The sequence below is a fragment of the Monodelphis domestica genome, chromosome 7 (assembly GCF_027887165.1).
Source record: "Monodelphis domestica isolate mMonDom1 chromosome 7, mMonDom1.pri, whole genome shotgun sequence".
NCBI classification, from domain to species: domain Eukaryota; kingdom Metazoa; phylum Chordata; class Mammalia; order Didelphimorphia; family Didelphidae; genus Monodelphis; species Monodelphis domestica.
In genome coordinates, this window is record NC_077233.1 from 25,394,420 (window position 1) to 25,422,207 (window position 27,788).

Here is a 27,788-nt window from a genome sequence, read left to right on the forward strand (position 1 = left end):
AAAGAATTCCCATTGTAACATACTTATCAAGCGATCACCCAGTCTCAGGTTGAAGACTTCCATGGAGAGGAAACTCACCACTTCTGGGGGCAGCCCAGCCCATTGGGGGACAACCTGAATTGTTTAAAGTCTTTCCTGACATCAGGAGTGCGCTAGTGCCACAGCAATGGAATGCTGGGTTTGGTATCAGGAAGTCTTCAATTCAAATCTAGCATCAGACACTTCTTAGCTGTAGGACCCTGCGCAAGTCACAACCTCAAATTGCTATAGTCTCCTCCATTGTAAAATGGCAATAATAATAGTACAGCACTTAGCTCTCGGGGCTGTTGTGGGGATCTTATATAATAATGATATTTGTAAAAGCACTCAGCACAGTGGCTAACCTAAGTCGTTCAGTCATTTCTTTCATGTCTGACTCCGTGAGCCTATTGGGGGTTTCCTTGGCAAAGGTACTGGAGTGGTTTGCCATTTCTTCTCCAGCTCATTTTATAGATGAGGAAACTGAGGTAAAAGGAGTCAAGTGACTTTCCCAGGGTCACACAGCTATAAGTGTCTGAGATCAGATTTGAACTCAGGAAGATGAGTCGAACTGACTCTAGACTCAGTACATAGTAAGCGCAATTTAAATGCATCTGCCCTTTTCTTTCCCTGACATCAAACTTAAATCCATTTTTACTCAACTTCCCTCCATTGCTTTCTAGCTCTGCACTCTGAGGTCAAATGGAGAAAGTGTAATTTCTTTTCATTTTAACAACATTGATGTCCATGAAGACAGTCATCATTCCCTCCCCACCCAACTCCCCACCCCCAGTCTACTTTTCTCAGGCTAAACATTTCCATTTCCTTATATGACATGGATTGCTGCCCCCGCCCTGGGCATCCTGAAGACACTGCTAAGAAAACTCTCAGTTTGTCACTGTCCTGAAGTCATGGTGCCCAACAGTATGGTAGCCACCCTACTGGACTCCATACAGGGGAGATTTGCAATTTAATTCAACAACTCAACAATTATTAAACTCCTGCTGTGTACAAGGGCAGAGAAAAGGAAAGCAACTTCTTTACCCCTAAGTAAATACAAAGTGATACAGAGTAATTTCAAGAGGAGGCACGAAGAGACAGAAGAGATGGAGCTGGACAGAGACAGAGAGAAAAAAGAGAGAGACAGGGACAAAAAGAGAGACAAGAAGATATAGAGACAGAAAGATTGTGCTAATGGAAGGGCTGGAGGACGATAAAGGTCGCTCAATACATGAGCTGAGCATTGAAGGAAACTAGGAAGCTTAAGAATCAGATGAGAGATGGCATTCTAGATGTAAGGTACAGCTTGTGCAAAGGCACAGGGGTGGGAAATAAAGCATCCTGAGAATAACAGAAAGAAGGCCTCTGGCTGGATCATAGAGTGTGGAAAGAGGAGTAAAATAAATTAGGGCTGAGGTGGGTACTCCCTCCATTTGTGTAGGTCTCAAGTTCTTCATATATTCTCATCCCTTTCTACCAGCTGCTAGCACTCACTCCCCCTGCCAAAAGAAAAAAAATAACAACATTGTATTCATTTTGAATATATTCTGCATATATTTTGTGTATAGATTATCTCCTCTATTCATGTTACTTCTGGGCAAGGACTCTGTGAAATCACTTTTGTCTTTGTATCTCCAGCACTTAGCACAGTGCCTGGCACATAGCAGGTGCTTATTAGAGGTATACTGAATGACTGATTGATCCTGTGTGATTGTCATCCAAATCTCTCCACAAATCCTCCATAGAATAACCATTTGAGGTCATAGAGATCTTTCAGTTCCTTTACTCTTTTATGGACTAGATGCTCAGTGGATAGAGTAGCAGGCCTTGAGTCAGGAACATCTGAGTTCACATCAGCCTCACATCCACAGACTAGCTGTGTGACCCTGGGCAAGTCACTTTACCCCATTTGCCTCAATTTCCTTTATCTGTAAAATGAACTGCAGAGGAAAATGGCAAACCATTCCAGTGTTTTTGCCAGGAAAACCTCAAATAGGATCATGAAGAGTCAGACACAACTGAAAAATTACTGAAAAAAACTTTCCTATTGAAAATTTGATAATTGATTCTATCCCACTGATCAGAGCCTGCTCTGGCGTGCTCTGTACAGCCAATATACGTCCCAAATAGAACTTGATCCCAGTTCTTCCTAACTCCAAAGCCAGCTCTCCATTCGTTACACCTGATCTGGAGAGGGAGTTTCCCCGCATCTTTAAATCCAAGTACACCTCACTGTGCCACTATAAATTAAGTGCAAGGCACACTTTTGTTGTTGTTCAGTTATTTCAGTCATGTCAGACTCTTAGTGACCCCCCGTGGGATTTTCTTGGCAAAGATGCTGGAGTGGTTTGCCATTTTCTTCTCCAGCTCATTTATAATCTCTAATGCTACTGTCAGACAAACACTGTTATCCTACTAGTCTCCAACACTGCCCCTAATCTATTACACAAGTTGGTGGGTTGTGAGTTTATTCAGATTGCTTTAAAGTTACATTATCAGTGACTCATTACACAATCCTCTATTCTTCTGTGGCATGCAGAGTGTTGGCTTCCCCTAGTTGCAGTTGCTTAGGGATGCTGAAGTACAACAAGAGACTAGAGAATGTGTGGCTGTACTGTGAGCACCAAGGATCAAAAGTCTCCCTCCAAAGGGGAACCCCATCCTTCGGCATCCCCTACGGCAACCTCCGTGCCTCCGAAGATGCTGAAAAGGTCAGTGGTCTGGCTTGACATCCATTTTCATTCTGGCCTGCTGCTCCAGTACCAAAACTTAATAATGTCAAAGGCCTCAAAGCTTATGGATTGCAAGCTTGGAGCCTTTTAACAGGAGTAATCCACCTTTAAATTGAATTGAAAGAGCACAAGAACCAGCTTGCAGTTCTGACCTCAAAAAGAATTTTTTTTTAAAAGAAGAAAGAACTTTTTCTCTCTATTAACTGAGAACGATCTGATTAACCCAAGTTAATGTAACTCACCTCTTGGGAAATATTTGAAGCTGAAGAGTTTTGATAATGATTTTCCAGAGAAAAAATCTACTGTAAGATAAACAAGCCATCTCAGTGACCCACAGCAAAGGGAAATTGTTTCAGGCTATTCAAATATGTAAAATATGTCCATTGATTGCACAGTGGGAGAAAATGGAATTATTTCCTTCTTCTATCCTTTTGGGGACTGTCTTTGCCAGACTTCAAGAAATGGGAGCTGTTTCTGTTCTGCTCTGTGGGTTTTTTGCTAAAAAAGATTAACTTAGGGATGGTCATGTCACTATCTCAGAGTTTACATGAAAGAAAATGGGAATTGATTGATGGGTCTCATTTTTCATGGTAATTCCTCTCTTAAATCCCCCCTAACGTTGCTTTCATTTTTATTGACAGCATTCCGATATCCAAACAGCTCTCTTCTGTGAAAGGTAAGATGCAGAGAGATGAAAGCAAGGCTGATTAATAAAACATCTTCTCTGGCTTGAAAGAGTAAGCTTCCACGCCAGAAATTAGAGTAATTCACATGGGTGCATCTCCACGGTACGTGGCATCTGGAGCCAATGTTGTCAGGTTTGCTACATGGGAGATCCTGAGCAAATCCAGAGAGCTGCCCAGGAAAGGGAGGCTGGTAACTTAGGGGCAGTCCTGGTTCTCCCTGTCATTAGTTGTGTGATCCTAGCAAGTCACTGGACCACTCTGGGCCTCAGTTTCCTCAAACATACCAAAAATGAGTTTAATTCAAAGATCTCTCTGGCCCCTTTCAGTTCAAATATTCTTTAATTTCAGAATTTCTTGAAATCAATTCCTAACTGGAGCAGGGAACTCTCAAATCATTTATGTCTGCCTTCAAAATCCAGTTTTACAGGTGATATTTCCTTAGAGGAGATCACTGTGTAAGGAAAAGGTGGATAAGCTTTCCTAATGGGTCACTGTGGATGATCAAGAATTGACTGAGCACTATATTCCCATTCCATTGGATCAGCAGGAGGAACAAGTTCAATTCAAGGTGTTCTTTTAAACTCTTGTTTGGGGGAAAGCTGGGTAGCTCAGTAGATTGAGAACCAGGCCTAGAGATGGGAGGTCCTGGGTTCAAATTTGGCCTCAGACACTTCCCACCTGTGTGACCCTGGGTAAGTCACTTAACCTTCAATGCCTAGCCCTTACCACTCTTCTGCCTTGGAATCAATGCATAGTATTGATTCCAAGATGGAAAGTAAGTTGTTTTTTTTTTTTAATAAATAAATAATAAACTCTTGTTTGAAGGGACTTTGGAGGCCATGTGATCCAACTCCCCCCATTAACAGAAAAGGAAGCTGAAGCACAAGAAAATTGGATAACTTGCCCATAGGCAGGATTTGAACTCATGTTCCATGACTTTAGAACCAATGTACTTTATACTATACCATAAGACTTGCCTCAAACTTTCTTGTCACAAAAATCCTCATTATTGTGTCGAGATTTGAACCCACAAGAAGGGGCTGCAGTTGTCTGTATCTGGAATTGATCTTTAAGAGTAAGTAGTTATCCCTCTAGTCCTTCCAGTCTGATACCTCCCATATCTTGAACAGCATCCACATTCCCCCATATTTGTCTATTATCGTTCTTCCCCTCATCCAAGATACTTCCCTGAATTCTTCCCCAATATCTCAAAGTCGAAGTGACCTCCAGCTCTCTCTGAATCACTCCAGTCAGGCCATTTTTTGGTGACCTTTCCTGCGCACTTTATAATTGGAGGTGCTTGGGTGGTAGAGGGGATACGTACTGGACCTGGAGTCAGGAAAGTCTGAGTTCAAATTCTTCTTCAGACACTTGTTAGTTTTGTGACTATGGGCAACTCACTTAACCTGCGTCTGCCTTATTCTTCTCAACTATACAATGGGAATGATAATAACACCTACCTCCTAGGGTTGTTATGAAGATCAAATGAAATAATATTTGTAAAGCACTTAGCACAGTGCCTGGCACACAGAAGGTACTTCATTGATGCTTATTTCCTTTCCTTCTAACTTTCAGAAAAAGTCCCACTTCTAGCCCATGTTGACCGTGTAGTCCTGAGCAAGTCACTGTTAAATTGAAATCAATATCAATAACTCCAGGTTCTTCTTTTCCATAGAGTTTTATTAACAATCAATTAAATAGAGAAAGCAGATTTGAGCCTAATCTATCCTAACTGACCACGTATGTGGCTTCTCCTGCCTGGCTCTTGTAAGGGCTAGAAATGTAAGGGGTTAATATAAAAAGTTGAACTGGATTATTTAGGAGTGGGGTTGCCAGGAATTTAGCATCAAATTCCAAAGAGATTTATTTTAACAATTTATTTATAAAATATAAAAGAGTGAAGATAAGAAACCCAGAGAGAGGATAGGGTAAGATACCTAGCCGAGTACTAAGTATTCTGTTCTGACCCAGGCAAGGCTAATTACTGCTTAGCGGAGGAGCCTCAGCCTTGAGCAGAGGACCCAGGCATACAGGAAGCCTCTCTCAAGAAGGGAGGCCTCTCCTGAGGCTAGTTCCTTCAGAAAATCAGGAAAGGACTCAATCTTTTTCACTCACTCCACATGGTAGTTCTAAGGAAAATAGAAGCAGTCTGAGATCCTCCGTCAGAGCTTCTCCAAAATCAAGACCTCCAAAGATCTTTTCACAGGAAGTTGTTGGCATTTTTAAAGACCTTCCTTTTCGTCACTTCCTGTGCCTTCCTTCCATTTTATGTGGACCAATTACAGCTAGAGCTTTGCTTAGGACTGCCCAGAGGACAGTCGATTCTGGTTTGTCACCCACTATCTCACACATGGGTCACAGACCTCCCCCACTCAAGTGTGAATGGGGTGTTTATGCTTCTGGTGATTAAATCTAAAACTGGGCAGAGGAGAGTTCATTTAATCCTCACACTCTCCAGGTGTGTTCAGGGAAGTAGAGAGACAAAACTTTTACCCTCCATCCCCCCACACACACATACGTGACTTCACTTCCCTTCACGCAGTGTTCACTCAGCATAAGCACGCAAATGAGTTCCTGGGTAAGATGAGCCTTGGGGACTGAATTCTATCTACATCTCTCAACCTCTTCACACAATAAGCAACTCTCTAAGACTAAAAGTGGCAGAGAAGGGGCCCTCTGCCTTTGTAGAAGGAATTTCCTCACCAGGGAGTTCCCTATATCAGTGGAATCACAGGTCTAATTTCTGTATGGTTACCTTTGCAAATGTCTCATCACATAAAGCTCAGGACTTATTTTTTCTGTGCTTATAGCTACAGCACTAAGAATTCATCAGAAAATCAACATGCATTTATTAGGCACCTACTATATGTTAAACCTATGGTACCTTTTGGCGCCATATCTGTGGGTTTAAAGGAAACTTTCAGCATGGAAACTCAATTTACTTATGCAGATCAGTGACTCCCCTGTAATTTAGAGATTTAAACAATTGCCTGGGCACAGAAGAGCTAAGTGACTTGCTGGGAGTTGGACCCAGGTTTTCTCTACTCCAAATTGAGTCCACTCTACACTAGGCCATACTAGTGTCACACACTATATTTTGTTGTTGTTCAGTCATTTCAGTTGTGCCCAACTCTTTGTGACCCTATCTGGGGTTTTCTTAACAAAGATACAAGAACTGTTTGCCATTTCCTTTTGCAACTCATTTTGTAGATGAGGAAACTGAAGCAAACAGGATTAACTGACTTGCCCAGGGTCACACAACTAGTACCAGAATGAATTTGAACTCAGATCTTCCTGATTCCAGACCCATATCTCTATCCACTCTGCCACCTAAGTGCCCCAGCACTGCACATAGTGGGCCCTTTTCGCGTGTATTTGCTAAACTGAATTAGCAGTTTGCCTTTTATATCCAATTTCTGCCAATTTCCTTCCCCCAGCAGAAGCTCTCAGGCCATGGGGGACTAAGTCATAATGAGGAAGGCAATTGGAACCAAAGGAAGGAATTTTTGTATCTCCTTTCAAGCTGATCTTCCCAAACCCAAGTGTCCTGTGAAAGCATTAGTCACTCAGGACAATCAAGTAGTGAGACAAGGCGTCTGGCTGTGCCCCAATGGCTGATCTATCTCTCCAGTTTCCTGCATCCACAGCTTTATCTGCACAGATGGCATTGGGAATCCATCACCTACTTCCAGGGAACCCTAGAACTTGACTACTCTGAATCACCTATACATTTATTTTATTTTATTTTAAAACCTTTACATTCTATCTTAGAATCAATCCTGTGTAGTGGTTCTAAAGCAGAAGAGTGGTGAGGGCTAGGCAATGGGGTCTAAGTGACTTTTCCAGGGTCACACAGCTGGGAAGTGTCTGAGGCCACATTTGAACCCAGGACCTTCCCATTTCTAGGCCTGGCTCTTAATCCACTAAGCCACCCAGCTGTCCACTCTCTTATACATTTAAAATGAAAGAATTTCTATGTGCATACTTTACTACCATCTGCCCCCTCAGCAGAATGTAAACTCCTTGAAGACAGATATGGTTTCATTTTTGCCTTTGTATATGCCATATACCCAACACAGTGCCCGGCAATAAGCTGTAACAGTTAAAATTTAGGGGAGACTGAGGCAGGTAGAAATTAGTTCTCTCTGCAAGGAGTATAATATTTTTTTGAGGTTTATTAAGGATTAAGGATTAAAGAAAATACAGGATAAGGAAAACGTGCCTAGGCCAGAGGCCTAGACAAGACCTCACCTACATTATGGAAAGAGCCACATCTGCTCCAAAACGGAAGTCCAAAAAGAGAGAAGAGCGCCAAAAACCTTTGCCACCACCTTCCTCTATCTCGGCCCACCTCAGAATTGCGTGAGATTACAAAGCATTTTGGGGAAGTGGAGCAAAGGCTTGTGGGAATTGTAGTCCTGTATTCGAGTCTATTTTTTACAAAGCAAATACTGGAATGGAAGAGAATGGAAGAGAATGGAAGAGAATGGGAGAAAGGGAGAAGGCCAAGAAATATGTTTCTACAATACCTTACATGGGCAGTTAGGTGGCACAATGGATAAACTGCTGAGCCTAAAGTCAGGAAGACTCATCCTCCCAAGTTCAAATCCAGCCTCAGACACTTACTAGCTATGTGATTCTGGGCAAGTCATTTAAGCTTGTTGGCCTCTTGTATAAAATGAGTTATAAAAGGTAGGCTGTTGATTTCCCTAATTTCTATTATTCCCTTTCAGAGTGGAGAACCAGGGTCAGTGGGGGTTAAAATAAAGAAGAATTTTAAAGCTGATAGACCTATGGAAGACCAGAATAAATCCAGAGAAATCACTTGTGTAAAAATTAAAATTTAATCTCTAATAATAAAAACATTATCTTTTAGTAGGCTTATTGAATGATCATTATAAATCAAGGAATAAAAAAAATACAAAATAAAAACCACGTGCCCATGGCTGGTAAGCCATTTTCAAAATCCCCACCTTACCACCATCACCACTGATTGCTGCATCATGCCAAAGAGTGCATGGAAGGAGTTTCAGCCAATTAAATGTCAATAACATGATCGTGCTGATATGGAGATGCAGGAGAGATTATAGGGAATTTTGGGAAATACTAAGGACTTCTGGGGAATTAAGTCAAAGGTTCAAAATCTCCATTTATACACTTGAGAATAAGTTACATTGACCAATACAAGCTGCCATCCTTGATATAAATACAGAGTCATGAAATCAATCAATTATTCAATAAGCACTGGTTAAGGGCTCACTATGGACAGGTGTTGTACTATGTTCTGGAGATATAAAGATATAAAGAAAAACAAAGGCAATCCTTGGCCTCAGATGGCTAAAAGACAGGTCCACTATCTACCTTCTTCATATTAATAGTCCTATAAGACTGTCACTATTATTATTCCCATAGTCCCATTTCACAGATGAGTTCCATAGAGGCTAAACAACTTGCCTGAGATCCCACAGTAATCATGTCAAGTATAAGGAACACAAGCTTTCTTTCTTCAAAGTCCAATATTCTGCCCACTTATGCTATTCAGACTCCATGGTATGAATGCCCATCTCAACCTCCTCTGATGACCCCTCAAGAAATTGGGCCAGTCAATTCCAATATGTCAGGTAGCTCCTGAATAGCAACAATACAGTTCCTGTTTGTGTTTATATCATAGTACTCTTGATAATTCTGTTTTCAACAATGGGAAATTTAGCCAATCTTGTGTTAAGAGAAAAGCTGTTGAGTTTATGGAAGTCATAATTCGAACTCGGAAACCAGAAAATGTAACTATCCAGGAAGTGCAGCTTCAGGACCTTGGAAGGCATTGGTGATCAGAACAGAAGCTCCTCACCCTTGGAATCCAATCTGACTCTAATATTATTAGGGGGTTGGACAAGTCACACTTTTATATTTATATATAAACATTAAATATATATAATCACTTATATTATAAATACCACATACATATATAAAATATATATCTAAGTAATTATAATAATTTTTAATAATAATAATTATTTAGAGACTCTAGAAGTACCTCTCCAAAACAACTGATATTCTGCAAATTCATTTCAAGGATAGAGTAAACATGCTTTCTAGCTGTCTAATGATTATAGTCATTAGATTATTTCATTAGATATTAGATAAATAATACTTCTCTGAGGAAGAGAATAGCAGTGAGGTGCTGCTTCTCCATAATGATAGTTTGATGTATTCTGTGCCTGCTGTAAATTGTCCTGTTTCAGGTTGTTTTGGAGGGTGGTAGGGTTGGTTTTTGTTTTTGTTTTTGTTTTGTTTTTTGTTTTGTTTTGTTTTGCTGTTTGCTTAGAGCTTAGAGCTTAACAGAAAAGGCTGGGCTGTGACAAATAGGCATTTCCATGGAGCCCAAGTAGCCATTTACTATAGGTAATAAAGCAATATTGCTATGTATGTGGTTATTCTCCCTTGTTTAAAGAGGTCAAAAATTCCATACATGGTTGGTGTATTGGGAAAGCACCTGACCATGAACCAAGAACTTGAAGTTTGATTTCTCATACTCCCACTTACTAGAACTGATTCTCAAATGAATCCCTGCAGTTCTACCAAACTGGCCTTCTTGCTAGTCCTCCCATTTGACTCTCCAACTATTATCTCGAGATTTTTGTACTGGCCATCTCTCATCTCCAGAGAAGAGAGTGTAGTTGTTGTAGTGAGTGAATACAACACTGGGAGTCAGGAAAACCTCAGTTCATATTGGGCATCAGACATTTACTAGTTGTGACACCCTGTGCAAGTCACTTAACTTCTATTTGTATCATTTTCCTCAACTAATAAGTTAAGATAATAACAACTTTTACTCTAGTTGTTATAAAGCCCTTAGCACAATAGCTGGCACATAGTAGGTGCTATATAAATGTTTATCACCATTTCCCTTCCTCAACTCTCATTACTTCTCCATCTCATAAAATTCCTTACTGTCTTCAAGAAGAACTCAAGCTCAAAATGATCCCCCACCTTCTACTAACCTCCCTTCCTAGCCCATCTCAAATTTATTTTGTCTAAATTTTATACTTCCTTATAAATACCTGTCCATATCATCTCCCCTGAATGGACCGCCTGTGTGTTCAATTGGTACCCTCGAAATGTCTAGAGAAATTAACATGTTGAGCAGCTATGTTGTTGTGGACTTGAGGGAAGACAGAGACAAGAGTCACCTCCCACCTTCTATCAGTAACTTGTCCTCGTCCTCCTTAATGCTGGTCCTTTACTTCTGAAGAATATCTCCAATTTATCTTGTTTGTATGAAACTATTTGCATGTTGTCTTCCCTGTTAGACTGCAAGCTCCTTGAGAATGGGATTCTCTTTTGCCTTTCTTTGTGACTCTAGCACTTAGTACTTGTTGACTGCCTGATTAACCCAGGATAGTGAAGCATAAAAGAGTTCATCTCTATACTATGGAGATGATGAGATCACAGATCCACTGGAAAATCGAAGAAAGTTTGGACAAGTCCCTCAGTTTCTCCAGCTCTATTGATAGAACCCAATGATGGAACTAGGTCTCTAGGACCCTTATAGCTCTAAATCCATGATCTGATGACCTTCAGCAATTCCTTTAATCTCTGCAAGTCTCAGTTCTCATCTATAACAAGAAAGAATTGAACAAGTTGATCTTTAAGGTGCCTCCTAATCAGAAGTTCAGGAGCTGAAATACTTGAGCAAGTCAGTTTCTCCAGATTTCATATTCCTTATTCGCAAATAAGGGATTGCAAATCTATGATCTCTAAGGTCTTTTCAGGTTCTAACATGCTCAGGTCTTAGATCGCTGCCTAATTATTCTTGGCTAGTGACATGAAAGTAACCAGCCTTCTCAGTCCTAAAAACAGGTCAAAACAAGAGGCTTGCTAGGCCAATTAGAGAGAGCATGTTTACCTCAAAGAAGTGTTGGTGATGTTGTTTTTTTTTTTTCCTGGAGCTGTCTGCTTCTTAAAGGCTGATCTATTTATAAAGCATAGCTCATCTCTCAGCCAGGCAGACTCAAGACTGTTGGCATTCTATACATACAAAAGTTTAAAAATTAAACACATGAACAGTCAAGTTCTTCCCCTTTGGAAGGCACTAAGTGACAGGTATATTTCTTAATTAATGCATTCAGAAATGTATTGCTTAATAAATTCAGAAATACACCTGTCAAACCCAGTCCATTTTAGGAGCAAAATAAAGTCACTCATTATGTCATACCCCAAAAATAAGTGCACTGGACATAGCCAAGGGACGGGAGTGGATATGTTGGGCCTAGGATCATGGGAATTTTGTGGCAGAACATAGAGAAAGGAAAAGAAACACGGGAGCAGGGTTAAAAGTGAATGGTGGTATATACATGCCATATTTACATACACACACACATGTGCATAAATATATCTGTTGCCAGATCATGAACTCTATCTGTAAGGAGGTGGAGATCGAGATCTAACAACAGGTTATGTAGGGAGAGTGAAGAGCCAAGCTTGCAAGTCTCTGTGACTAGAAGCGTATTAATACCCTTGACAGTAATGGGAAAATTCAGAAGGGGTCATTTGAGGGAAAATATAATAAGTTCTATTTTGGCTATGTTGAGTTTGAGATGCCTCTGGGATATCCAGCTGGAGATGTTCAAAAGGCAAATGGAGAAGCCAAAGTAGGGTTCGACAGGCAGATGTGAGAATCATCTGCACAAGGTTGATAATTGGACCTCTGGGAGTTGATGAGAGTCCATGGCAAGATAATGAAAAGAGATAAGGGCCAAGACACATTCTGGGGCGACCCAGTTTCTTAGTAGGTATGACATGGAGGAAGAAGCAGAAGGTAAACCTGAAGAAAAATCAAACAGATAGCAAGAGAACAGGAAGTGAGGTATCATAAAAACTCAGACAGGCAGGAGTATGCAGGTAAAGAAGGTAATCATCTATATCCTATATGTAGATATAAATTGTATGGGGCAGCTAGGAGACACAGTGGGTGGAGTGGTAGGCCTGAAGTCAGAAAGACTTATCCACTTGCGTTCTGGATGTGTGACCCTGGGCAAGTCACTTTACCCTATTTGCCTGAGTTTTCTAATTATAAAATGAGCTGGAGAAGAAAATGGCAAATCACATTCACTGAGGAAATTCTCTCCAATTATCAGTCACTAATTATTCTACAAATCACACTAATGGAGTTACCAAAGACCCTTGTGTTGATTTAGAATCTTGAACCCTAGAGACTACATTTCCCACAATCCCCTTTTCCTTTTCCTGTCTGTGGGTCTCCATACCTGGAGGGAGTTTTGAGTTTCTGTTTCTGCCCACCAGGTCTCTCTGGTTCCATGGTGGAAGAGGGAGGAGCAGCTTTTGGTTTTTGCTAGCCTTCCTTCCTTATACTTCAAGATAAATATTTAATAAATATGATTAAATATAATACTTAGAGTGCTGGCTATTAATTTTAATTTTTACCCCCTGATAGAATAAATAACTTTGCGTGTAATTTTCTAAAAAAATTTTTGAAGTGAATGAATTGAAGCTAGCTGAAGAACAGCAACAGAGAGAGCAATTAACCAGTGGCTTCATTGCACGTGGAGGTTAAAAGTGAGGCAGTAATGCCAAGGAGGCCTAATGCTGGGTGCTATGCTACACAAATGAGACATTATCATCAGAGATTTAGTGCAAGACAAGAGCATGGAGGCCATTTTCATAGATATAATGCAGCCCCACAAAGGTGATGGGATTTGTACTGGGTCACAAAAAACCTTAGAAGCCATCAAGTCTCATCTTTGATTTTACAGATAGCAAATGGAGGCCTAGATATGTTACTTGTGCAGAGTCACAAAGACCATCATAGACTTTCAGCCAGCCAGAATAGTAGAGGATGTTGAATTCAATCTCATCATGTTATAGATGAGCAATCTGAGGCCAGAGAAATTAAGTGATCCGCCCCAAGGCACACAGTCAGTCAGGGAAGCAATTGAGATTTCCACCCACTTCCTCTGCCTCTCCCAATCCAGAGTTCTTTTCCATTGTACCAATTCTAGCTGACACTACTGGGCTGACTCAAACTCTAGCTTAGATCTTTTCGTCATTCCCCAACAGGAATGCTTGCCATGGACAAGCTGCACAGCAGCCTGACATGACCCTGAACAAGCACAGATAACCACAATGATGGCACAAGGGAATAAGGTCCAAACTAAAATCCAGGCATTCTGAAGCTGCAGCTACCAGATACCAGATGTAAGCAGTGTCAGCCTGGCGCACCCATTCTCTGCCACCATAATATGCCACGCAGGGCATCACAATGATTATACTATAAGGAGAAAAAGAGATCGCTTAATGCAGTGATAAGAGCCCAGGATTTGGAGCAGGAACACCTAGGATTGAATCCTGTTGTCCTTTCTTTTGGGATTTTCATTCCTTACTCCCAACCCCCTCAGCAAACAGCTTTGTATGAATGAATTATTGAATGAATGAACAAATGAAAATTTATTAAGAGAGTACTGTGTGTAAAAAACTGCTAAATGCTGAGGATACAAATGAAAAAGTAAGATGGGCCCTAATCTCAAGGAACTGACATTCTAATATATTTACCATTTTTTTCTTTGTTGGTATTTATTCTATTTATACTTGTTTTATATATGTCCTCCTCAGCTCCTTGAGTACAAAAATTGTTTCATTCTGTCTCTTAAATCCCCAACATATATTCCAATGCCTGGCATATAGTAGGCACTTAATAAGTGATCATTTATTATTTGGTTAATTCATACATCAATGGCATTGCTTTCCCATCAGCCATTCATAAAGTGCCAGTTTGTATGGTAGGAGTCAGTAAAAGTTTCCCAACACTGTGCCCCACTCATGCTCCTCAAGTGAACTACAAAGAACTAATAAAAGACCGGTCCAGCACACATTATTTCCCAGGAAACCATACCCTTACTACATCACACCCACATCCCTTCCCCAACTTCTTTAGAAAAAAAATAGCTCTTAATTATCTCGTATCAAAAAGGCAAAAAAGTGGAGAGAAAGATGGGGTAGCAGGAAACACATTTTATTCTCATCAAAGAAGGAATAACAAAAATAGTTGGGGATAGAAAACTATCTTACCTTACAGGGAAGTAAGAAGGGAAGGCGATAAAAGCAGGAAAGGTGTGCCAATAGAAGGAAGGATAGATTTGGGAAGCAGTGGTCAGAAGCAAAATAAATTTTTGAGGAGGGACATGGAAAAGGAAAGAGATATAAATAGAAGTGACAAAGAGAAGAGAGACAGAGACAGAGAGAGACAGAAAGAGACAGAAAGAGAGGGAGGAAGAAATAGGATGAAGGGAAAGCCACAGTTAGTAATTATAATTGCAAATGGAAATAGGATGAACTCACCCTTAAAACTGAGGAAAGAACAGAATGGATTAAAAAGCAGTCATTTATTGTCATTTATAAGAAACACATTTGAAACAAAGACACACAAAATAAAAATATGGGACTGAAGCAAAATCTATTATACTTTAGCTGAGGTTAAAAAAGAAGCAGAGGTAAAAATAATGATCTCAGGTAAGGCAAAAGTAAAAAACATTAAAAAGTCTAAAAACAGTAAAGATCTAATTAAGAGAGATAATCAGGGAAACTACATTGTGCTAATGGGTAACAGAAGCAATGAAATAATATCAATATTAAACATAATATATCTAAAAGTAAATTAGTTTAAAAAGGAAAAATAAAATAAAATATTAGTGGGGGGTGGGGAACTCAATTTACTATTCTTACAATGAAATGACCATGAGCATAAAATAATCAAGAAAGAAGTTAAGGAGAGGAATAGTATTTTAGAAAAGTAATTTATGATCAACCTATGGAGAAAAATTAATGGAAGCAAAAAAGAATATATGTTTTTCTCAGCTGTATATGGCACCTTCACAAAAATTGACCATATATTAGGGCATAAAAATCTCAAAAAGAAATGGAGGGAAAAAAGAATATCAAATGCATCCTTTAGATAAGAACACAATAATTACATTTAATAAAGAGTCATGGAAACATTGATTAAAAATTCATTGATAACTAAATAATTTAATCCCAAAGAATGAGGGGATCAAAGAAAAATATAGAAACAATAATTTCATTGAAGATAATGACAAAAATTATACAACATACTAAAATTTCTGAGATGAGGCCAAAGAAGCATTTTGGGGGGGGGGGGGAGGGAATGCATAGCTCCATTTATAGCATAGAACATTTATAGCATAGAAATGCATAGAACCATTTATAGCAATAAAATGGAGGGGTAGAGGGGAGAAAGCAGATCAATGAATTCGGTATGCAACTAAAAGAAACTGAAAAAAAGAACAAACTAAAAATCTCCAATGAAATACCAATTTAAAAACCTAAAAATCAAAGAAGGGATTAATAAAATTGAAAGAAAAACCACTGAGTAAAACTATGAGCTGATTTTTATTTTTAAGGAACAATGAAATAGATAGACTATTGATTAATTTGATTATAAAAAAAGAAAACCAAATTATCAGTATCAGAAGAGAAAAAAATTAATCACGAATGAAGAGAAATTTATAGCAATTATTAGATGCTTTTTTATCCATTACATACCAATAAATCTAATAATCTAAGTAAAATGGATAAATACTTGCAAGAATAAAAATTGCCCAAATTATCAAAAAATGAAATAAAATACTAAAATGACATATATTGAAAAGAGAAATTGAACAAGCCATTAAAACCCAGGACTTGATGGAATCATAACTGAACTCCACCAAACATTTAAAAAATCCAACAAATTCCATTACCATCTGAATTATTTGAAAAAATAAGCAAATACAAGGTCTTGACGAATTTCTTTTACAACACAAATATGGTGCCAATCTCTAAACCAGTAAGAGCAAAAACAGAGAAAGAAAACTATAGACCAACTTACCTAATAAATGCTAATGCAAAAAGTTTAAATAAAATATTAGCCAGATTAATTACAGCAATATATCACCAAAATCGTATACCACGAGGAAGTGGGATTTATATCAGTAACACAGAACTGAGTTGATATTACAAAAACTATCAGGAATTACAAAAACTATCAGGATAATTGACTATATCAATAATAAAACAGAAATCACATGATTATATCAACAGTGAAAACACTTTTGACAGACTATAATAATCATTCCTATTTAAAACACTAGAAATCAGGAATAAATGAAGTTTTCCCTAAAATGATCACTAATATGTATCTAAAAATATCATCAAGCATTACATGTAATAACAATAAGCTAGAAGCCATCCCAATGAGATCAGAAGTGAAACAAGGATGCACATTATCACTATCATTATTCAGTATTATACTAGAAATACTAGTTATGTTAAAAAAAAAAAAAAGAAAAAAATTGAAGGAAAAAAATAGGCAATGAGAAAACAAAACTACCATTCTTTGCAGATGACATAATAGCATACTTAGAGAATCAACTAGTTGAAATAATAACTTTAAGTAAAGTTGCAGAATTAAAAATAAAGTCACTAAATCATTACTATTGTTTTATATTACCAACAAAGTCCAGAAGGGAGATATAGAAAGAGAAATTCCAATTAAAATAAATGTAGACAGTATAAAATATGTGGGAGTCTATCTGCCAAGGCAAACTGGGTGACCATCTATACATAATTTCAAAACATTTTTCACACAAATAAAGGCAGATATAAATGACTGGAGAAATGCCTATTGCTCATGGGTGGGTCAAGCCAATAAATTAAAAATGATGATCCCACCAAAATATTTTACTTATTCAGTGCTGTGCCAATCAAACTATTTTAAAAATTAGTTTAGAGAGTTAGAAAAAAAAATAAAAATTCATCTGCAGGAACCAAAGGTCAAGAATATGAAGAGTATTATTTTTTAAAATGTAAAGTAGTCTAGCTGAACCAGATCTCAAACTGTATTCAAAGAGGAAATTATTAAAACAAACTGGTACTGGCTAAGAAAGAGAGTGTAGAAACATGCTACACAATAGGAAACGAAAGTAATCTAGTGTTTGACAAACTCAAGCAAGATTCTGGGACAAGAAATCTCTACCTGACAAAAATTGCCAGGACAAACTAGAAAGGAGTTTGGCCGAAACTAGATATAGATCAACATCTCATGCCATATAGTAAGATAAAGTCAAAATGAATGTATGCTTTAGACATAAAAAGTAATAAGTAAATTAGGAGAATGTGGAAATTTTTACCTGTAATATCAATGGATAAGAGAAGAATATATAACCAAACAAGAGCTAGGGAGCACTCTGGGATGTAAAATGAATAACTTTGATTGCATTAATTAAATAGAGTTTGCAAAAACCAATGCAGGCAAAATTAAAAGGAAAACAGGAAACTTGGAGTGGGAGGATTATAACAAATTTCTCCGATGATGAAGTCAGAATGCAGATCAAAGAATGCTTTTTTTTTTACTTTATTTTTCTTGGGCTTTTTTGGTATGTATTTTCTTTTGTAAAATGACTAATATGGAATTGTGTTTTGCATGATTGCACATGTATAATCTATGTCGAATGGCTTACTTTCTTAAGGAAGTAGAAGACAAGGGAAGGAGGGAAAGATTTTAAAACATTTTTTAAGGAATGCCAAAAATTTACATGTAATTGAGAAAAATACTGTAAGAGGAAAAGAGAAAAATAAAAGCAGTAAGGAGAGGGGGGGAAAAGACATAACTTTTGTTTCTCTAGGATCTCATTTTCCATCATGTAACACAGCTTTGCATGTAATCTCTTGTAGCTCTGGGGAAGAGCTCAGACCTGGAGAAAGCCTTTGCTACTGCAGCTCTGATTTATAATAACTCTTCTGACCCAGATGGTAAACTCAGTAAAGCTGTTGCGAAAAACTTACTGCAGACCCAATTTATGAATTTCATCCAGGTAAGGAGATTAAAGTATACGGGCTGTGTCAGAGTCACAAATATGGCATTGCTAGAGAGACAGTCACTATCTTAAATCAAGGTTTACTTTTCTTTTGCCTCACAGAAACTATGTCTAGCAAGAGAGTCAAAATAATAACTACTTTAACATAAACTTTGCATCATAGTAGACAGCAGTATCTTTCCATGGTTTTCCTTAAAGGATGTCTTTTAATATTTGCCCTTTAAATTTTTACTTAATTCTGGATCCAGTGGGTTGTCTGTTTCCAGGGAGCCATGGTAGGCCACTTCCATGATAATCTGTCAAACCATTAGAGACTTATTAAAATAAGAGACTATGAAAGAAGGCAGTTATATGGGTAGCCTTATTGGTATTCATCACTCTCTTTAGAGATGCAATGTTACAGATTGGGATGGTCAATAAATTTAATCAGGAACTATTTAGAAATAAGACAAGCATCATTAGTGGAATTTAGCAAGATGAAATTTAATTGGAATAATTTTAGAGACTTATATTTGGATTCAAAAAATCAACTGCCCAAGCTCAGAATGTAGAAAGGATGGTCATAGTGATAAAGAATTGGACATTGTACAGGAATACATCCTCAATATCCATGAATAATATGACATGATGACTGAATAAGAGATGATGAACTTAGGATGCATTAAGTAGCAAATACCATTCAGAATAATCAATTAATTATTTATGAAGTTGCTGGTGTATGATTTAAATTAATATCCAATAACTCCAAGTATTATATTTTATAAGATTTATTGGTAATCTCTTGAAGTAGAAGAAATAATAGAACCAAAGTATAAAACCTAAGTAAAAACAAAGGAATAAACTTTCCTGTCAGGCTCTCCCCCAACCTCCACAAATGCCTTCTCAGGGGCAGAGATGGGAGGTCCTGGGTTCAAATCTAGCCTCAGACACTTCCCAGCTGTGTGACCCTGGGCAAGTCACTTGACCCCTATTGCCTAGCCCTTACCACTCTTCTGCCTTGGAGCCAATACACAGTATTGACTCCAAGACGGAAGATAAGGGTTTTAAAAAAAAATAAAAAATAAAAAAAACAAATATACAGTCAAGCAAAATAAATTTGCATATTGGCCATAAATGAGCTTAAATTCTAAAGAGGAAGACAATTTATACATAATTACTTTCAAGATATATACCAAGTAGTCAGTTGGTTCAAAGGAAACAGACCCTGCCCTATCTACATTCTATCGAGGCATACACACACATACATACACACACACACACACACACACACACACACACACACACACTCACACTTAATAAACAGAATACAGTTTAGTGAGGTTACAAATACTTGATGAGATTAGCAATGGCTTTATATAGATTGTGGCACTTGAATAATGAACAAGATAGTCTAATTGTTATCCATTCTGGACAGACCATACATGCAATTGTTTTGTTGTTGTTGTTATTCTGGGCACCACAATTTAGAAAAGATAATGATATTTTAGAATGGATTCATATCTGGCTTCAGACACTTCTTAGCTTTATGGCCCTGGGCAAGTCACTTAATGCCAATTGCTTCACCCTTACCACTCTTCTGCCTTGGAACCAATATGTAGTATTGATTCTAATGTGGAAGGTGAAGGTTTAAAATAAAATGGCATCAAAGACCCCTCTTAACCTAGGGATCCATGAAATTGGATGGGGAAAAATCCATTTTCATTTTTCACTAATTGACATTGAGTGTTTCTTTCAGATATTTTTAAAAAACATTATTCTGAGAAGGAATCTATAGGATTCACCAAACTGCCCAAGGGGTACAGAACAACAACAATGACAACAAAATTTGAGAATGCCTGAATTAGAGCATGTCTAGAGGAAAACAACAAGGATGGTGAGAGGCCTGGAAATAATATCTTAAGAGAATCACTTGAAGGAACTTGGAATGTTTAACCTGGAGAAGCGAAGATAAGGGAGACATGATTGCACTCTTCAATAACTTGACAGGTTGTCATGGGGAACATGTACTTATTCTACTTGGTTCTAGAAAACAGAAAAAGGAGGTGAGATAGCCTAGTATGTCCAACAGAGAACTGACACAACACCTGCCTTTGACACTACCTCTGTAACCTTGAGGAAATCACTTAACTTCTCTTGGATCTATTCATGTTTCTCATCTGCCAAATGAGGGAATTGAACTAGTTGGCTTCTGAGGTCCCTTTTCTAATCCTATGATTCTATGATTAATGTAGGGACGTTGAAAAGAGGCAAACTTGAGCTTAGTATAAAGAAAGACCTCCTAATGATTAGGGCAGTCCAATGGTAGAAGTACTTTGGCTAACTTCATACAGAAACTGAATGGTCACTTGCCAGTCATGCCAGGATAATTCCTGTTTAGATAAGAGTTAAACTCAGTGATTTCTGAGGACCCTTCTAATCCCAAAATTCTTTGGAGTTTTAGATAGTCTGTTCTTGGTGTAGGATAAGCAGAAGGAAGTTCATAATCACTCATGTTTCATATAACAAAAATATCTGGACCTAAATTTAATGATGCTACCTGTTATGCTTGACCTACCTTTTGCATGAGAAAATTTTACTTCAATGGACAATAGGAGTTCCCTCTTTTCCTGTGGCTCCTAAATGATGCTGCTGAAAATGTTTAAGATACCTTGTTATATCCTATTTAACTGAAAATAAGTGTCTTCTTTGTGCAAGGAAATATAGACTATTAGGAACTACCTATGGACTAAATCCTAGAGGCAAATGACCCTAGAAATGCCATCCAATTCACCACCACTCATCTTCATGTAAAAATGAGTTTAGATTGGCATTGGTAAATCACCTTCTTTCCTGCCTTCCATCCTATATTCCTATAAAACATGACAATTTACAAAATTATAAAAAGCAGGAATTATCATTTCTCTATGTATCATCCCTCACTCAGCTCTCCACAGAATTCCATAAAACAGGTCTTAAGGGAAGTGTAAAAGATATTCTGCTTTGCTCAGACAGGTGAGTAGAGCACCCCACTGGCTCACGGCTTGAAATACCCACCATTTCTACACAATGCCCAAATACCTGTCAGTTCAGTCAAAAACTCAACCAAACATCATCTGAATCATATCAGGCAGACAATCTGACTTGGCCTTTTGAGGAACCAGATTGAATTTTTTGTTGCAATGTTTTGTACTTTTTTTTTTACAAGGTTGTCTGTATTTTTTTTATCAAGCCTATAGTATATTTTAGCATAGTATAGAAAAACACCATGCCTCCATTTGACTGACCTCCATATGACTGACCAATTCAGTCATAGAATTTTGCATTATTCAGGAGAACCATGGCCTTAGAGAAAAAGATGATTGCCAATTTCATCCATTCATTCAGCAAGCATTTATTAAGCATCAGCTGACTACAAAGCACTGACCTTACAAAATAAAATAATTCCTGCCCTCAAAAATTTTACTATTAAATCCAAATAGGTAAATATCAAATATAAGCAAAACAAGACAGTAATCACATGAAAATAATGATAACTGAGGAGTGAGGAAAGGCCTTGAGTAAGAAGTATCATCTAAACTGAGCATCCAAAGGAGCTAGGAAATCCAAGAGGTGGTGGTGCTGAAGAGAGAGGACATATTAGGTATGCAGAAAAGTCTGGGCAAGTGGGAAGAAGAGATGGGAAATCATAGAGGGAACAGCAAGCAAAGCAGCTTGTCTAGAATTTAGAATATGACTGGAGAGAAGAGGGCAAATGAGGAAAATATGTAGAAGTAGATTTACAATGGTCTGACCACTGATTGGAATCAAGAAACAAGGCTTTGCCCTGGGTACCGAAGTCGTATTCTCTCCAAGGGATTTCAGGAGATATTTTTCCATTATTATCGTGATTGTTTTTGACAATTAGCATGTGTGTGAGCATTTGGTGATTAAGCTGAAGATGATAAATGTGAATGTAAATTGCTAAGATACTAAGCGGAGTGACCTGAATGTTTGCAGTGTTAGCAGGAAAGATTATTCATGAGTTGTAGTCTGATCCGAAGAGGCCCTCCATTAATATTGTGATTCATATTTGTACCTTCAATCTTTCTGTTTATGTGAACTGTGTGTTTGAATTTGATTTATGAGTGAATTGAATGTGGAAGGTCTTCCAAAGCACATATATTTTCTCTTGGCAATTATATTTCATAGTTCTGGGCAATCTTATTAGATGGGGAGTAAAACGTGGAGTGGGAAAAAAACCAATTCTTGAACCCAGAAATGCAGAACAATATGAGTGCTTTGTAGGCAATGGTCTTACAACCAAACTGATTAATTTTTTTTTAATGGAGAATCTAGGAAAACCTACAAACACTGGACATTAACGCTAAGGTATTTTTTTTTTTTACTATTCTCACAGGGTCAAGAAAACAAACCCAAGTACAAAGAGATCCTTTCAGAGTTTGAGGAGCAAACAGAGAGTAAACTGGGTTTTGAAGATTTCATGATCTTACTCTTAAGTGTTACCCTGATGTCAGATCTGCTCCAAGAAATCTGGACACCAAAAGTCACCAAGTGAAATGGCATGTCAGAATGGCTAGAGAACATCCAGTCAGTGGCAGGTGGTGGTTAAGGGTGCTGCCACCTTGTTTTTGAGCAATTGCAAACTTGTCAAAGATGTAAAGCCCATTATAAAAACAAAAAACTCCTGATGGGGGCAGTTTTGTTACATATCAGATCCAATCTCTCATATCCCCAGTGTTCCATCACTTCTTTCTCCCTTTAATGGTGGAAGTCTGAAATTGACCTTTATACCAAGTGGATACCATTCCAGTACTTTATTTTAAGTTAGTCTCTCCTGGGTCAAAGGGAAACAGGACTAGATTTGGAGTCAGAGGAGCCAAGTTCAAATCCTTTCTCTGCCTCTTACTACCTGTGTAGCCTAAGGCCAATCATCTAATCTCTCTGGAATTTGATTTTCTTTCCTGTAAAATCAGAGGGCCGACCAGAAGAACTCAGAGCTCTCAGCATGTGAGCCTTCTTTGCTAGAACGATTAAGGGTACAACTAGAAATATCTCCACCTAGGCTTCACCTAAAGCCATGGCTATTGGTAGTACAGAAGAGAAAGCCCTTGTCACCATAGGCTAGTAAAGGCTCTGAGTTCAGGTTCCTCATTACTCTATGTTCTGGTGCAGAAATGTATCCAAATGATAGCAGAAAGTAGCTGAGCCTCTGGGACATTAAACTGTTATCCCTAGATTCCCTAACTTCCCAGAAGTTACATTAAATTCTGATTTGTATTATCTTATTAAATGGCACTAAGAGATTTATAGGATTGATCCAGTTTCCAGCTTAGAGTCAGAGATCATGTCTGTATAGCTCAAAAGAGAAAGGGGTGAAAAGAGGTTTAAAAATCTAGTTTATTTGACTTGTCATTAGCAATTCTGAATAATTCAGACCCAAAATAATTGTGAAGTTTTATTTCCTTTAAATCTGGACTATCTTGACCAACTTTCTATACAATTTAGTTAACCAGGCAGTTACAGTGTCCCTCCCTCCACCACCACCCCCAAAAGAGAGGAAATGACTTATGTAATACAGGATATACTTTTATTGTGAAAACTGTCTTTTGTGAAATTGAGTCTTTAGTTATTAGCCTGTTTTTATTTTATTGCTTTTGTTGTTTAATGAAAGCAGTGGCTCCAAAAAATAGAATAAAACAACAACAAACATTTATTAAGCATTATATGTACTCCACAGACTGTGGGATCCCAGTGCTACAAGGGGGGGGGGGGGAATGAACATTAAATAATTCTTAATCACAAAAATCTTGTATTACATATACTGGGGGAAGGGAGAGTTAATGGATATAATAGATACATAGTTAAGAACCTACAAAATATTTCATTCATTCAATAAGCTTTGGTGAAGTGCTTGCTGTATGCAAAACACTCTTTTGTGTTGGAGGAGGGATGCAGAGATAAAATGAAAAACAATCACAAGATTCAAGAAGCATGCATTCTAGCAGTACTGGCTTCCATAGGACACAAAAAGAAATTTGATTGAAGAGGGAAGAAAAACTTGATGGAAAACCTGGGTGATGTGAGAAATGTCATCAGGCAAGTGTGGAGAAGGGGTAGGGAGCAGCCCAGTCCTGCATCTCTCTAGCTTTCTAGTAACAAACTAGCAAACTGAGCTCGGGCAATGGCCAGTGTGCCCACAAAGAGGGCTCTGAGTGCCCTCTCTGGCGTGAATGCCATAGGTTCACCACCACAGCCTATAGTGTGCAACCAGAATAGAAGTTGGAAGGGAATTCTGAATGGAAGAAGTAAAGAAAGAGTCCTGGAGGATGGACTATGCAAAGGACAGTAATGGAAAATGCAAGGCAATACTCAGGAAAAAGCAAAAAAAGGCTAATCTGGCTGGGACATGGAAAACATGAAGAAGAGAAAAATTAAAAAAAAAGCATAGGCTAAAGCCAGATTATGAAGGTCTCTAAATAACAAAGTTAGAGGGTTTACAGATTATCCTAAAGGCAATAGGGAGGAACTGGAAAGTCTTGAGCAAGGGATAGACATAGTCAAATGGATAGGAAGAGTAATTTTAATTTGGCAGTTGTGTAGAACAAAGCTGTCAAATGCCAAATGCCCCCAACACTTCAGAGTGCTGCAGGAACCAGATTAAAATGTAATGGGAAAATATCTAACAGAATAAGTAAACCACCCTAAAACATAGATAGCATTATACTTTAAAACTAAATCAATATGCAGCCCATGGGCATCCTTATTACAGATTAGTGGCCCTATTTCTATTTAAGTTTGACATTACTGGAGGCTATTGTAATCATTTCATATAATATATTCATATACATACTTATGGATATTTCAGTATGTGTGTATGTGCTTAAATGCCCATTATCTGGGGTCTAAATTCAGAATTAAAAAAAAAATTCCTTTGACCACAAATGAGAAAAAAAATGTGTAAATAATTCAGTATAAGCCTATCTCAGTTATCTGAAGTAATGTTTGACAGATGACAAGTCAGCATCAAAAACTTAACATGAGAATATCTCCTGAAAACCTTAGAGATCATCTAGTCTATCCCCCATCATTTTACAAATGAGGTAACTAATAATATCATTTTTCCAAGGTCACACAGAGCTAAGAAGCTAGGTCTGTTGTCTCCCCAGGATTTTCTACCCCCACCTCCCTCCTTGGACATCACAGTGGTCCCTTTACATCTTCCCTGTGTAAAATGAGGCACACCCTCAGCCAAAGTCCAGATGTCAATCTGATCAAGAAATCTCTCTTGTAATTGCACATAGCCCAGCTTTCCTGCAGATGGGCCTGGAGCATCCTTGTAATTGTGAGAGCTTGACAAAACCGGGACTGGTTTTACAACCCCCTAATTTTCTTTCTTTTTTGGTCTCAAGACGGGTCTAAGTATGAGATCATGATTTGAGCTTTAAATAGTCTTTTAAAAAGAAATGATGAGAAGGGGAGGGAGAAATGAGGGCAGGGAGAAAGAGAAAGGCAGGCAGCAGCCTGTTGATAAAGTCCCCTTCTGTGCCACTGAGCACAAGGAGGCTTTGTGATGCCCAGAGTTTCAGTGTTGAGAATTCTCAGTACAGTTTAAAAGAGGTTCCTAAAATTCCACCATTTACAGGAAGCCTGCCCCAATCCCTATGAATTCCAACACTATCCCTCTTTTAATTATTTTCTATTTGTCCTGTATATAGCTTGCTTTGTTTTTGTTTTTGTTTTTTAAACCCTTCTTACCTTCCATCTTAGAATCAGTACTGTGTATTGGTTCTAAGGTAGAAGAGTGGTATGGACTAGGCAATCGAGGTTGAGTGACTTGCCCAGGATCACATAGCTAGGAAGTATCTGAGGCCAAATTTGAACCCAGGACCTCCTGTCTCTTGGTCTGGCTCTCAATCCACTGAGATACCCAGCTGCCCCCCTACAGCTTGCTTTGTATATATTTCTTTGCAGGCTACTTCTCCCATTGGTTTGGAAGTTTCTTGAGAGCAAGGACTATCTTTTGCCTATTGGGTATACCCAGATATTAGCACAGTGCCTGGCACATAATAGGTACTTAATAAAAGTTTACTGATTAATTGATTGGATCATTCAGACTTTGGCCAGCCATTTAGATTTAATTCTTAATTAATTTAATTAAAAGTTAATTTAAGTAAGTCATTTTTAATTTAATTTATCAATTAACCAGCAAGCATGTATTAGCTGCCATCTGTTGAGCCAGCCCTGGAGATATAAATATAAAAGTAAGACAGCCTATGCCCTCTAGGTGCTAATGTTCTGTTTTTATAATTCTAAATTTAGAAGTAGAAGGGTCCTCAGAAAGCCTGTAGTCCAACTTCCTCATTTTATAGACAAAGAAACTGAGCATTAGAGAGTGTGACAGGATCAGGAGCCTAGTGTCCTACAGGTTCTCCGAAGCCATTCATTCCAACTCCTCGTTTTACAAATGAAGAAACTGAAGCCTAAGGAGTTTAGATGATTTACCCAGTCTAAGTCCTGTCCTGTCTTGATACTGAAACCAGACAGGCAGAATGTATTAGAATGAAAAAGAAGTAAAGATGAGATGCCAAGAAAGTGGGCAATGGATATAATGCTCGGCCTGGAGTCAGGAAGACACAAATTTAAATCCAGCTTCAGACACTTACTAGCTGTGTGACCCTGGACAAGTCACTTAAACTTCTTGGCCCCAGTTTACTCCTCTGTAAAATGAGTTGGAAAATGAAATGGCAAACCACGAGAGTATCTCTGCCAAGGAAACCCCAAATGAGGTCACAAAGAGTCAGACATGGCTGAAATGACTTAATAACAATGACATAGGAGACATTTCTGTGGGCTCACTCTTCAGAGAATGTAGAACTAGGCATTAAGAACTCAGATAACACCACAGTGGGATGTAATCCCAATTCAACAACTTCCTAGCTCATGGAGAGGAATGGAGGCCTTAGGCAAGTCATTTATCCATTCTAGGCCTCCATTTTCTCCATTATAAGATGAGACAAATGGACCAGTTGGTCCATCTCTAATATGCTTTTTGACTCTGAATCTTGGATCTCTGATACTAAGCCATTCATTCCAACTCCTCGTTTTACAGATGAAGAAACTGAAGCCTAAGGAGTTTAGATGATTTACCCAGTCTAAGTCCTGTCCTGTCTTGATACTGAAACCAGACAGGCAGAATGTATTAGAATGAAAAAGAAGTAAAGATGAGATGCCAAGAAAGTGGCAGAAACAAATATTCTTTCACACTCCGACATTCTAAGGATTATTCTATTATTCTATTCTACTATTCTACTATTCTACACTCTATTATTCTAAGGATCCTGGATGTTTACCTCAATGCTCGAAGAAGCTAGAAGGAACCTTCATGGCCATTGATTCCATCTGACAATTAAAGATACCAAGACCCAGAGGAGTTATTGATTTGTCTAAAGTGACAATAGTAATAAACATCAAAGGCAAAACTTGAA

The 27,788-nt window shown here is 38.2% G+C and overlaps 1 protein-coding gene across 1 annotated transcript; it reads left to right on the forward strand.

The window, feature by feature from the left end:
* The first annotated feature begins 2,559 nt into the window (after nt 1-2,559).
* On the forward strand, nt 2,560-27,788 carry SNTN (sentan, cilia apical structure protein). The gene is made up of 4 exons (XM_007500018.3): nt 2,560-2,729; nt 3,392-3,426; nt 18,182-18,321; nt 22,700-27,788. Exons 1-4 carry the CDS (start codon nt 2,620-2,622, stop codon nt 22,856-22,858), a joined length of 444 nt encoding a protein of 147 aa, XP_007500080.1. The 5' UTR covers nt 2,560-2,619; the 3' UTR covers nt 22,859-27,788.

What these genes read in the sequence shown, in the direction of transcription:
- SNTN (XM_007500018.3), top strand. Translation starts at nt 2,620, where the DNA reads ATGTGTGGCTGTACTGTGAGCACCAAGGATCAAAAGTCTCCCTCCAAA. An exon ending in CCTCCGAAGATGCTGAAAAG is followed by an intron (nt 2,730 to 3,391) that starts GTCAGTGGTCTG and finishes TTTTATTGACAG; the next exon opens with CATTCCGATATCCAAACAGC. An exon ending in AATTTATGAATTTCATCCAG is followed by an intron (nt 18,322 to 22,699) that starts GTAAGGAGATTA and finishes CTATTCTCACAG; the next exon opens with GGTCAAGAAAACAAACCCAA.